This window comes from Meleagris gallopavo, chromosome 1 (assembly GCF_000146605.3).
Source record: "Meleagris gallopavo isolate NT-WF06-2002-E0010 breed Aviagen turkey brand Nicholas breeding stock chromosome 1, Turkey_5.1, whole genome shotgun sequence".
Taxonomy (NCBI): Eukaryota; Metazoa; Chordata; class Aves; order Galliformes; family Phasianidae; genus Meleagris; species Meleagris gallopavo.
Genome location: NC_015011.2, coordinates 26,491,828 through 26,506,271, shown reverse-complemented (window position 1 = coordinate 26,506,271; position 14,444 = coordinate 26,491,828). Strand labels below are relative to the sequence as shown.

At 35.4% G+C, this 14,444-nt stretch overlaps 1 protein-coding gene across 1 annotated transcript in view; it reads right to left on the bottom strand.

The window, feature by feature from the left end:
- The window catches only part of DOCK4 (dedicator of cytokinesis 4), a 176,247-nt gene that overhangs the window by 36,654 nt on the left and 125,149 nt on the right, over window positions 1-14,444 (bottom strand). The window contains 7 exon segments of the mRNA XM_031552130.1: window positions 466-561; window positions 736-762; window positions 6,157-6,242; window positions 7,788-7,936; window positions 10,534-10,592; window positions 11,202-11,302; window positions 12,038-12,113. Of these exon segments, the coding sequence (XP_031407990.1) occupies window positions 466-561; window positions 736-762; window positions 6,157-6,242; window positions 7,788-7,936; window positions 10,534-10,592; window positions 11,202-11,302; window positions 12,038-12,113 (594 nt within the window).

Below are 14,444 nucleotides of genomic sequence, written 5' to 3'. Positions count from 1 at the left end.
CCACCCACACAGAACAGGATACGTCTCTTCTCTTCCTTTCATTTTTTGGTGTGGTACAGTCAGATGCAAGCTTCTCACGAAGAGATCATGTTTCTGTATACATACTTAGTGTGCCAGCTGACACTACTACTAGGCGTGATTGACACAGTGATAAGATTTACATATTCTGTAAAACAGCTGTCAGGTGATTACCATTGAACTTAGTGACTTCAGACAGACTTGAATCACTAACCTACTGCTGAAAGTTCCTATATTCCAGATAATTAACTGGTGCAAGCAACTGAATTTTCATATCATGTTAAGGATTCTCAGTTTTCAGACATGTTATGTAATTTGCGAGTTGACTAAGTAGCTGCTGCCAGAGACCCTAAGTTGACACGTCCATGTATAGTCACTATTTGTACAAGATCCTAGTGCTTGTCTCCTAACATTTTTAAGATGACAACCTTACTGAAAGATAATCACCTGTAGTCCAGTAACCTTTCCATGAGGCGAGTCACTGTAGCAATTAATGAAACACCACTTTCTCTCCATGTTTCCCGCTCAATTTTCTTCAGCAGACTGAAAAAAAAACAAGAAGCCAGAACAATTTTATTATTTAACTGTCACTATGACAACCACTCTGCTTTTACCAGTACCTTAATACCTTAGCAACAACTTTGATACTTTGGTTTAGTTTGTTTTTTCTTTCACAAACACCCTCCCAAGAAGCACAATTTGCAAACAATGTCTTACCTAGGATAAGGACCAAAAAGTGGAATTCTAGTCCAGGAAGCATTGACAAAACAAATGATTTTTAAATTAGCTGGATCAGGTTAAAATATATCAAATACTGAATTTTCAGAATATATTAATACGCCAAAGATTTAACAAAGCTTTCACATAAAATTCATATATTAATTCATGCCAATACTTCACAAAACAGAAATTCTCTAGATGTATTTAGAAAAGAACATGTACCTGCTCAGTAAACCTTTTTAGTAGAACCTCAACTTTTTAAACAAAGATTTTTCGTCCTCACTTCTCTAATATTTTGGCATACATTAAATTTAAGAATGAGAAAAGTATTTTAAAAAGATGATTCCCCATCACACTTAGTATTTTCTTCTGAGAACAAATTATTGTTGCACATAAAATTCAAATTAGCTTAAATTGCTGTAAGATTCTTAATTAAAACCCATGTTGAGCTGAATTCTTATATGAATACAAATTGCAGATTGAAGCAAAAAGAAATGTTACCGTAAGTGAAGCTGTCAGTAAAATTATACTTAATACATCTGCTAAATATCTCTGATTTTCTCTAAGTTTATCAAATATTAATCATTTGCTCATGGATTTTCAACATTTCTTCTCTGTTTGGGGATGAACACAGAAATATTTATCTACATAGTTGTTACTTCTCTGCTTTGGTACAGTACCTCAGGTGGATAACACGCCAATGGAGATATTACGGCAGTCTCCCTGAAAACACACTCAGGTACAGTTTCCATTGAAGCTTCTGAAAAACTGCTACATCTGTATACAGGGCTTTTTAGAGAGCTGCTAATAGCATTTCCAAACCTCTCGTCTGCAGTGGGCAAGCTGTCAGCTCCACTGACCTTATCTGTACTGAACATGTTCAGTCCCATAAAACTCCTACGTCCAAATTTCATCGAACACATAGCAGCGCCCAATAACTCCTACATGCCAACTGCAGCAGCTATGCTCTCCACTTCTGTTCAGCTCCTCTATACAGAAGGATGTCACCGATGCAAAATTCTGCAAGCTATTTTGACCTAAATAAAGCTGTGCTGTGCTGGAGGAAACACTCATCTTCATTCTGCATCCTGACATCGATCTTAGATTCACCACTTCTTTTTAGGGGGCAATGAGATGTCTTCCCCTCACATTCAAAGACTGGCTACTTGTCATTGCTAGGAGAGACATATGATAAAGCCTTTCTTATAAAAACATGCTGAAGCACTATGGCATCTCTGTTTTCCATAGACTAACTTAATTTGCCTTTAAACCCCTGATGTTTCCTTTCAGTACAAGTTTTTGTGTCTAACAGAAATACAGCCTGTTACATTATTAAGCACTGATTACTGCACTGACTTTTCCTTTCTATTGCTTTTCAACTCTACATGAAAAAGGAACATTTCAACCTAAATTCACCAAAATAATTACCTACAGTTCCTATAAAAAATAAGTAGATGTCTGAGCTCTCTTTTACAACAGATGAGTTCAATCTAACTTGAGTTATGTATGTTAATTATAAATGTATTGGCATATTTGTTATAAATACACAATTTCAACAAATGGGTGGTGAAGACCCATTGAAATACTTATTCACACTGACATGAACGTTGTAAGTGGACAATTTTATATCTTGCCTACTGATGCATGCCTCCCACTCTCCATCATATATCTTTCAACACAATGCACAGAAAAAAACATTCAGAACAAAAGAGCTACTCAAATAAATTCCTTGGCTTCCTCATGGCAATATCCAAAAAGAATGTGACATAAGTGATTCGCTCAAGTTAAGCATTCTTTCCTTCTAACACCTTGTGTTTGAAAATAGACACGCACTTTTCTAACATCTCTCTTCTATGTGACCCTCTTGCTGGATATATTTGCTTTCTAAATGCAACCTCTTTCTCGAGTACAGACATAAACACAAGCAAAATTCTTCCTCTGCCTGTGTTGTGCCTACCTCCATCATACAACTTCTTCACACGAAGTATAGCTAAGATGTTAAATTATACAAGGGAAAAATGAAAACACTATATCTGGGCTTAACTGAACATTGCTTTTTTTTAATCTAGGGTTCTTAAGAATAAGGGTGGGGGACCCAGAGGATCAGAGCTCTCTGGGGAAGAATGCCAGGCTCTGAACCATGTTTAGACTATTTAAGCCATGTGGTAAGTCCCAGTATAAGTAGGTTTTATATGTCTTAGCTACAGAGCTATTTAGGCCACTGACTTTAAAACACTTAATTCTAGAATTACATTCAGTCACCAAGATCTCCATCTTGGAGTACAAATTTCTCCAGATACCTCGATTTAGTCAGAGACTCCTCGTTTACTCAGACAAGTCAAACTTTGCTATAATTCAGAAATGGGAGAGGAGCTTCCCAAGCCACAAAATGTTCGAGGTGGACTAAAAGATTCAGTCCAGAGTCTAATGGAACAGGCAGGACTGAATTCAGTTACACAGCCAGAGGAAGAAATGGAGAAGACTGAAGACAGTATGGGAGTGAGAGCAGTCAATACTTTTTATATGACAGCCTTATGTCTAGTGAAATCACCCAAGATCTAACAGAGATAGGTATTAAGTGCCAGATTAGCTTGAGTCCTTGTTGCAATTACTTCACAGAGAAGCTCAACCACCAATGGAGCCTGTCGTCCCAGGCTTTGTGCTTCAGTAATGCAGCCACCTACCCGCCACATCTGAAATGGCTGGTGTTAGGCCAAACTGATGTGATAAACTCTCAGCATCTACTAGATTAGATTCAGAACAAAAGAGTTACTCAGTAAACCCTTTGACTCCCAAAAGTTTTGCTCCCATTTAATAAAATGGTAGCATTCTTTGCACTAGTTAACTCAGGGGCTCCTTTACAGGGTTATAATGCAAAAGTAGATCAGGACACCCTCCTTACCACAATTACAGTAGGTAGCAATTAGAAACATCTAGTTTCTCTTGATAGTAAAATGTTCATCATTTTCATGTTCTTTATAGAATCACAGAACTATTAAGATTAAGATCGGAAAAGACCTCTAAGATAATCTAGTCTAACCATGCTGGAAGAGCAGGAACAAGAGGCAAAGAGACATTATTTTATATCTGAGTTATTCTCCTCAGCACAGTGATGCCCTCTACTGCATCATGAGCTAATCACTGTGTGGTCATGTACAAGTCACTAGAAAGACATAAACAGCAGCCATCTTCCTCCCACTTTCACTGTGTGTTTTCATTTGATAAAGATAATTGCAATATAAGCAGTGAATTGTAAGCATGCAGCATTTTAGAGATGTCCAGAGATGCTTATAATTTGTCTCTGAAAACAGAAGACATTCAAAGGAAAGATGTAGTGTGGGGGGGAGGAAGTTAACGTGGGAGTTGAGAGATTTAAATTCATTTTCTGATTCAGACAAAATAAACAAAAAGCATGACAAAAACAGAATGTGTCACACCCACTGTAGTTACTACAGTGTATCCAAAGTAGGTGTGTGCATCTTCTTGGCTTCCAACTGTACCTATCAAAACCAACCCAGCCACATCTTCAGACTGATCAGGTTACACTGCAGCACTTGTTTTTGTTAAAGACTACGTAATCACTATGTGTCTTAGACCCAAAATACCATTTCACATTTTCTGTGTGCATACCACAGCCCTGTCACTTAAGTCTAAACAAGTCTGTTTTCATGCACTGTATGAAGACAGTCTAATATTGCTTAGATTAAGTTGCCCATGGAAGGAAAGAAAAAAAGAGAAGTCTCACGGTAACTGACTCCATACATTCAGCTCCCTAAACTTTCTGGTTTTAATCATTTTCCTTCACCTGCCCTGGAACACTGTCATCCTCCATTTTAGATTAATACCCTCTCCAAGCTCTCCTGTTGAGAGGTGTTAATTTATGGACTCTAATCTAACTACGATGAAAAACTAATGATAAATAGGTATTTCCAGTTTTCTTGAGCTGGAAATGAATTTGAGCAGATACTTCGAAATTTGCCAAAAAGTCTAGTTACAATTCAGTTGAAGCAGAACAGAAACAAATATACTGATGCTGTGAGACATTTTGCAATTTAGATTACTACATCTTCAGCATTTAGACTTAAAAAAAAACACCACATCTTGTTTAACTTCCCTCAGTTTAAATGTAATTCAAAAATTTAAAAGAAATTAAGAACTGTATTTCATACTAACATGAATTCTTACAGACTTACAAATTACTTCAGATACCCTGATGTATTTTGCAAGAGGATGTATTTAGACTTAATTCTGTAACTAGAGACTCTCCCTTAATGACTTATTTTAAAGTTAGAATACTGTCAATACATACTGAAATATTCTTAATGTTATTATCTTTACTCAGACTATGAAAGATCAATGAATAATTAAAAGAAAGGTTTGCTTTACCATATTGTGCTGTTGTTTATCATCACTCATCCAGACTCTCTATCCACTTTTGCTTTTGAAATGATATTTAGAAATTTTATATTTTTCCAACTCATCAGCATTGCAGATTATTATGTTTGCAATTCACAATCATTATATGTATTAGACTAACAACAAACCTGGGTTTCGTATTCACAGATCTGAATGTTGTAATTTAAGCAATGACAACAGAGGTAAAATTTAATATTTAATGAAGAAGGAATGTTAAGAAGCCACATAAACAAAAATATTGTGTGCTTTACAGCATTAAAGAATGCACAACTTGGAATCTTGAAGAAGAATAACACATCTCCTATTATCACACACCAGAAATGAATGAAATCTTCCACTTAGGGGGAATAGAGTTCTAAGAAATAGCAAAGAAGATGGAGTTCAGTTAGTTATTTTTCACTCTGTGACAATCATTTATTTCAATCAATGGGATAACTTATGGGGAACCTTATGAACTTCAGCACTATAGCTTTAGCTATTGGATTTCAGTGGCACATTGTTTATTAAAATATATTAAATGTTTAACAAGAAGTTGTGGAAGAAAATAAAAAATAATATTATTAAAATAAATAAAGTTCTATACATCAATCAAGAAATCAACAAGTGAAATTACACAGATAAGTACAAATACCTGGCAATAAAAAAAATATTAATTAAACACCATTTTGTTGAATTCTCATGCCTAGTTTTCAAAATGTCCCATTTGTGCACTACCTGCATTCTATGCAATTATGAAACATTTCTTGCTTTTCAGAATTTAAAACTAGAAGTCAGAGAATGTTCTGTGATATAACAGATTTAGCCTTTCCCAATTATAGCCTTATACGAGAAGTACAGCCAAACTTTACAGATGACATACACCACTATAAAATGTTTTTATTCCTCATATTTTCAGCAAAAAAATTTGCAACTGTTCTAAGCATTACTTTCCTACACTGATATTAGCATCTAATACAGCTAATGGAACTGAATGAACCACTGTAAAATAAACACATTACTCACATACTGTTGAAGAGCTCTCGGTACGTTTCGTCACCTTTACCTTCTGACATTAGGCTGTCCAGTTTGTCAATCAATTTTGCTTCCACCTGCAACATATAAGTGTGGTGTAAACAGCTTCTCTTCCCTTTAATGATGATTTTAATAGTAGATTATTTTTTAAATGTATGGGACTTTGCTAAATGTATATTTCAGAATTACTGGTCAATCATGTAAATCTGATAAGTCACTTCATGTCTTTGAAGCTGTTATTCCCAAGATTTGTGGGTTTTTCTCTTTTTTTTGGTGATTTTTTTTTTCCTGGAGGGAGGGAGCTAATTTAAATTGAGCAACGTGACTTTAAAACTACAGGCTGAGTAGCATTTGCTGCTGCTAAGGCAGCTATCTATTTATGGAGTCAGACAAAAAGCACACAGCCCAAATAAATTGCCTGAATTCTCACTGTGGGTTGTAAGCACAAGCCATGTTCTTAGACTTCAATAAAAATTTCATCATTTCTAACCTGTACCACATTCTCTACAGACTAATTTTTATAAATGCCTGCATAGTTCAGAACATTTGGAGGCTCAGACTTACTTTCCCAACCTTTCTTACCTGCCAGTGTATTTGGCTAGAAATTCAGTTTGCTGGTTTTACATATTAGCTATCAAAGAAGCTTAAAGAACATCTCAAGTGGCTAATTACTTCAACACATATTTTTAAATGTGCTGATTATAAAAAATAGAGAAAGACATGAAGCTACCATGCAGGCTAATATTTTAAATCTCATTTTAATCTGTAATATATTAGCAACCACAAATCTAAGGGAGAAACCAAGCTGTTGTCAAGATATTTTATTAGATAATAAATCTGTTACAACTTACATTTAAACCCAAGCAGAAAACAAAAAGGTAGAACAAGTGGATTTTTTCATTCTCACTCCTTGAAAAAACTCTTCAATTGCTATCTTAATAATAAGCTTATCTATTGGTAGTGAAAAGCTACCTACTTACATCACATGCACTCCTCCATTCTTAATAGTTTTGTGTTTCTGATACAGCTCGTATCCTAAACATTAAGATTAATGTTTAAGATTGCTTAAGATTAATTTAAATACTCCTGCTTTCCTTCATTTAATGCAGCATGAAGGAGGGCACTGAGAAATAGTTTGAGGCAGTCTGAAAGAAGTGAGTGGGAGCTGTAGGAGCAGATGGCACACTTGGTCGTTTCTTCCTAGCCCGTTAGAAAGGTGTTCAAGCAGCAAGAATACTTGGATCCTTACAGAATAACATTCCTCAAAGACCATCTGATCTTTTTTCATACTAACCCAAAAGGAAGCTACGTGAATCTTATCTGCTACTGTAAATTAGAGAAAAAAAACACCACAATAAAATCAGCCTTGTTGAAAAGAAGTGCCGTTCTTCACGCTGGCAAGCCATAGATTTTATCCTTCCTCTTACATCACTAACATGAAGGCACAAGTGAGTTCATTGCAGAATCATACCCACCCCTGCACACAATCAAAAGGGAAAAAATCCCAGTAATCTCTCTCCAATGGATGTAACAACACTATGGCCATCCTCTCTAGACTCAAGCACCAATTATTTGGACCGGCGCTCTTAAATTCCAGTCCTCTTTTATAGACAGTTTCATACCTGCTTAAAGTTGCCACTTCGCCTTTGCTCCCAGTCCATCATGTCATGGAAAATGGGAATCATTACATTCCTCAGGTCTGGTTGAGGAATCAAAGTCACTTCCAGGAAGGGGCCAATCAGTGCTGGAATAAAGTGAAGCTTGTGTTCCCCTAAAATGAAAGTGAACATGAACTTGAATCATGTGAATTATGAGCTAGCAAACAATACAAACACTACCTAAAAATTAAAAAATAGAACTCCAAATGTCTTTAGATTTTTACCTAGTGTTCATCAAAGCATGGGCTATTTCTTAAACGCAAAAAGTGAAGGGAAAAGCTGCAGACAATGGAAGAATGCAAGGCTAGCCAGATTTTATTACGCAATACTGAAGTCAAATGTGATAGCGGGTTATTGTTATCCCAAGTCAGACTTCCAGGAGAACAAAGACAAAGAACTCTGGGCATTTCACTTTTATCCCAGGAATGGTTTGGTTTCTGTGCTCTGCATTTCTATGTTTATAAAATGGTTAACTATTTGATATTACATATTCATCAAATAGACATAAGTACTTTGATTTTACCTATTTTTAGTTAGTGAGTAAAGAAATGGAAGAAGGTATGTTGTGACTGCAGCAAAGGGAAAATGTGACTCAGCAGTTCCCAGAACAACTCCTTCAAAAATCAGTGTTAAAACACCTTCAATTAATTTGGCAGAGACTGCAAAAGGAAGTTCTTGTCAGGTAAAATAGGAATGGCATACACTAAAAACTGACCATTTAGTTTCAGTTCTCCAGGCTTAAGACTTGATCTTCAGAATAGAAGAATTATAAATTACAATACACTAACTATCCTAGATAAAAATTCATTTCCATAGCAGCCTATCTTGGGCTATACCAGTGGCCAGTCACACCAGTCTGATACTATTTGGTATTCTGCAAAGGAAAACTACACTCCTCTCTGTTGGAGTAATCCTGGGATGCATATCCATACGAAATCAAGGGGACCACACAAAGACCAAGGCTTATGATGAATCTTACTGCCAAAAGAACTGTGTAACGTTGACTACTGTAACAGCAATTATATGAAATATCCTGCCTGCATGATTTAATTAGACACATTATCAGATGAACTTCATGGTGTCCGCAAAGTCCTTGCTCCCTGCTGAAAGACATCACGATTCCCTCCTTCCAATATAGAAATTGGCAAGTTTCTGTTCGGTAGAAAACAATGTGAGGAAGGAAATGATGCACACTGAGGTTTTATCCAAGTGTGAGATCCAGGAGTGGGTTCCTGATATACCGATTTATATATACCTATCATGTAATCAAATAAGCTAGAGTACAGATGCCTTAGAGTGAAAAGTTAAGAGTAATTAAAAGTAAAGTTAATTAAATTAGTAAAATATTCTACATAACAAATGTTAAGAACAAACAACAAATAAGCAAATATATCTCATTTTCAATACTTCTCTTCCTACTACACCCTGAATAGAAAGTCTAATTCTATTACAATTACATATCTTGTCAGGGAAAAGATTTATGGAAATGAGATGATAGATCTCAGTAACCAACGACCTTCATATTTTTTACGAGCCCTTTAAATGAATGAAACTAATGAATAATTGAAATATAAACATGACAAGCTTGGTATTCAAAGCTTCTAATTGGTTTTGATACTCTTCCCAAACATTTAATTGCATTTCCCTGAGGCTTACACTTTCAAGCAATTTTCACAGTTACTGCTTATAAATATAAAAATGCTTCTAAGTTTATATCTAAAAATATATTTTTCTCTTGTTGTCCAACGTGTCATTTATGTATCAGTTCCTGATTTGTTTATGCCTTTATGGTTTAGTGGAGCTAGGACTTTGGGGAAGATTTGATGCAAATCCAGCATCTCAAGAGAGTTTCAGAATTAAGAAATATGCATGTTCCTTAAACTGTTTGGCAACAGAACTAAAATTGTGAGCATAATTATACTTCCAGACATAAGAATTCTGCCCAAAATGAGCAGTACTTTCTCTTCTAATTTTCTTTGACAGGTTCCTTTTAGTACTCTCTGAAGAAACAGGGTCAGGTTCAATACTGTATCAATGCTTACAATTGACTTAGCTACAAATGACTACGGTTTTCTGACACTTGAAACAAGGCTTCATATAACCACAGAATAGTAAAGATTGGAAAAGACCTCTAAGATCATCTAGTCCAAACGTACACCTACCACTAATATTTCCCCACTAAACCATGTCCCTTAGTACTACATCTACCATTTCCTTAAACACTTCTGAAGATGGTGACTCCATTACTTCCCTGGGCAACCTGTTCCAATGCCTAACCACTCTTTTGGAGAAAAAATTCTTCCTAATATCCAACCTGAACCTCCCCTGGTGCAACTTGTGGCTCTTCCCTCTAGCCCTATCACTTGTTATGCAGGAGAAGGTCAATCCCTATTTCACCACACACCCCCCTTCATTCTCCCCTGAGCCTCCTCTTCTCCAGATTGAAAAATTCCAGTTCTCTCAGCTGTTCCTCATAAGACCTGTGGTCCAGAACCTTCACCAGCTTCACTGTCCTCTGAACATGCTACAGAGCCTTGATGACTTTTTTGTTGTGAGGGACTGAAAACTGAACTGAGGAGCACTCACCTCAAAGTGAACACAGTATGGGCAATCCCAACTCCTATACTACTTGTAACAGTATTTAATAACTGAAGTAATAATACTTGCTTTTTATTTTTTGAGCTACTGAAAATGTCTTTTAACTCCTTACCTAAATTCTGCCACATGCTGAAGATTTCACATCCCATTGTTACCCGCATGTCACCATATCTAGAATACATTAAAAATACAGCAAAACAGTGAAAGATCATTTAAGAAAATCAAGTTCCTATAGCATTCTGTGACATAGTTGAATGAAATGTCTCATTTGTAGCACATAAAAAAATACTTCAAAAGCGATGATTTCTTCCAAGTTCTTGCTCCTCACATTGTATCCAGCTAAAACTATGTTCCTAAAATCCAGTGCATTCACAATATTGTCAAAAGTACTTATTCTTCTCAAGGCTGTGTATCAGCAATGCAACTATGAAGCAGTATCTATCTTTCACAACAATATGCTGTAGCTCACTCAGAATAAATAGTTTTGCTCTAACTTAAAGAAACAACTGGTAGAAATACCGGAATGACTCTGTATTAACTAACACATGAACTGGAAATTAGTGGCGCCATTGCCACAAAATGGATATTTTGCTCCCATATCTGAATTAATTTAGGCACTTCATGAAGGCTGCTATCATCTCAATACAAAGGGCCAGAACTATCATTCAGGAATATTGTTACTGTGATTTTTTGGTAGGATTTTTTGCAATCTCCCATATCTTACATTTTGAGAAGCATTTGATTTATTACAGTTTTCTAGACGTTGAAAGCAATACTTACTTTTCTAAAACCTTTTTTTTCTTGGAAGGTGTGAACATCTCCAGTTGAAGACATAACTGGTTTATAAAAATTACAGCAAGAAAAAAGTAGGAATCCCATATCTACAACAAGCAGATGGCATTTGGTTATTTTATTTTCTCAGTATTACCGTATTGTGACCACTCAAGTTGCAAATTTTCAAATGACATCACTTGAATAATAAATTACTCAAACTGTTCTTGACTAAATTTCACAAAAGTATACTTTTAATCAGCACCAAAATACTCAGCAGAAATAAATCTGTTTTACATATTTTACATCTCTTAAATGCAGAAGTTTCAGAGTTGCAGATTTTTATGATTTTTTTTTTACATCTGTGAACCAGAAAACTTTACTTTTTAAGTTTGGACAACTTAAAAGTTATCATATAACAGAACCGTCATTTTCTGGCCTGTTCACCTTTATAATTTTATTTCCCAGTCTCATCAGATAACAGCTGCAGGCCTCACCGGACAAAGCTAAAGCCAGGCCTTTTTCTCATACTGTAAATACAGAAATGTTTGTGAGCATGCTTTTAAAAGCAGATATTGAAATTTCCACACAGAAAGTAAGTAGTCTACTGCAGAGACTAAAATAACAAAATGAAAAATAAACAGAAAAAAAAACGAAACACAACCCTTCCAATTTTTAGGCCAGTCTTGTATTTAAGAAAACATTTCATTTTCTGAACATCTGGAGTTGCTGATATAGTAAAAGTTACAGGTGTTCAGATGCTGGACCGTCTAATAACAACTAGGCCGCAGGATGATGCAGCAGCAGGTGCTATATCTATCTTTTGTTAGACATATTTACTCTACCTTGTAATCAAAGTTTTCATTTAAGAAGTTTTTACGAAGGGCATCTGAAAGGTACAAGACTGTAGTGATGATCACACTGGAAAGAAAAGAATAAAAGAGAGTAGTTTTCATTAAGTGGAAATTCATAAGTAATACTCAGAACCAGAATTTTTTTCAATGAAAAAATGGGTGTACCATACGGAGTGACATTAAATACTGTATTTTAAAAATATACAAATGCCTCACTGCTAACAGCATTTGTTGACAGAAAACCAGCACATCAAGAAAAAGAATGGGTGTTCTATACAGAGCAGTATAACTTATCAGAAAGACAAATCATTAATTTTGTTATGCAAATAGTGCTGATATCACATTGACTACTAATACATACAGTGATATAAACAGTTGGGCAATTTGCTTTGAACTTTCTTAGTCCTGAAAATACATACACAGAGATTCTCAGTATAAAATATCTAGTAATTATCACATGTACAACAGTGACAGCCCTATGGAGAAGCCTTTTTAAAGACCACAGGTAAATGCAAAACTACATGAACACGGCCAGAAAGATTTCTTTTCTGACTGTTGCTAATGGTTGTACATTGTTCATACAGTGGCATTTCCCTGATTTATACCGCCCTTAGATAAATATGGGCAACCAAAATCTTTTCCTGGTGGCTGTCTCCAGATATCAATGACAATCTTCTCTACGAGCAAGCAAACAAGATTTTCCAAGATGCATGTTTGGGAATCCACAGAATCAGATCATGCTTAAGGATTACTTAGATATATTCAATTTCAATAAGTGAACCTTTAAGCTGACCTGCTGAACTCATGACTATTGACTTGTTTGGTGAAATCAAAAATCCATGTAAGCCAATCTTTTTCAAAGCAGTCGGTAGTGGATGCTTATGGGAGAGGAAAAAAAATTTACACTGAACAATCTTTTCACTGTCTCACTCATGTAGCTCACAACAGTCAATGGTTTAAAGACCTCTTGCAAAAAAGATTACATCTGCAATATTTCATGTAATTGCTATCTATTGAATGTTAATACATTCAAAAATTCTTTGAATGTTTATCAACCTGTATCATGGTGCAATATTAAAATTTGTTTCCCTTTCCACACTTCGTACTTCATTTTTCACTTTTTGCAATGAACTTAAGACTAAATGTGTCTTACTAAATACAGTAACAACTATATATGTATATTTTTAAGGATATAATATTTTCAGCTTCACAACAACGAGCAATTATACATTAACCAACCCATCTAGGAGATAAATCATATTTTTCTTCAGGCATTTTTGACAGATTTCAAGTTTATAAACATAAAATGGCTATACATCATTTAGGTTTTCGTTAGCTCAGATGTTCACTTCCATTTCTCAACTTCTAAAATGACTGTCTCTGTCATGCTTTATATTCTGGTATGATGTGTCTGAACACCTGGAAAAATTGAGCCTCATACTGTAGACCATGCCTTGAGTCTTAGATTTCCTTAGGTCTAGTTATATTGTTCAAAGGTAATCTCCATACACACTATTTTTTCAGCATGTACATCTTATCTTAGCTTTTCTATCCAAGTAGCCTTCTAGGTTTAGTGCTCATTTGTACAGTTTATCCCACTCTTACAGCAACAGGGAGTTATACTGTACATCACTTCCTGTTGCAGCATGGAAGACAAAGCGAAATGTTAGCAAAATGTTAACATAATCAAAGCTAAGAATGAATGCATGGTAAGAAAAACAATCATCTCATTCTTGGTATAGTGCATGATTTAATTCTCATCCCACGTGTTTCACAAAATGAAAATAGTTTGCGCTTTTCAGGAAGATGTTCTGGTAAACAGGTCAGTTCATCGGAACTATTGCTACATACAATTTCAACCTACAGTGCAAAGTAATCTCCAAAAAATGGTATACGTGAGAAAATAACAAAATATCCCCAGAAACACAATCATATTGCCAAGTTTACAGTACATAGAAGTATTTCTATCCTTTCTTGCCACATTCACATGGCAGGTGAAACAAAGGAATCTTAAATACTAACTAAGGAGTCTAAAATCTGCTTAAATTCATAAGAGAAATAAGTAGAGTAGAAATTTTAACTGTAATTTTTAGGAGACTTTCTGAGAATTTTCCTGAGATAGCAGAATAACTGCAGTGCAAGTGTTTGTTGCTATAGGCAACATAGCTCCACTTTGCTTTATTTGTTAACCGGAGATATCATATGGATTAGTTGATAAAATGTAGGTCTGTAGAGTGAGAGTGCATATGGAGTAGATTAAACAAACAAACAGCACAGAATGATGATGGCATTGTTTCTGGCCCACAAACTGAATCCACTCAAGCTACTAAAATCAGGAAGGACAGAAAACATTGCTATGCATTGCAAAGCATATGGGTCCTCTTTCTTCCAAAAAAAA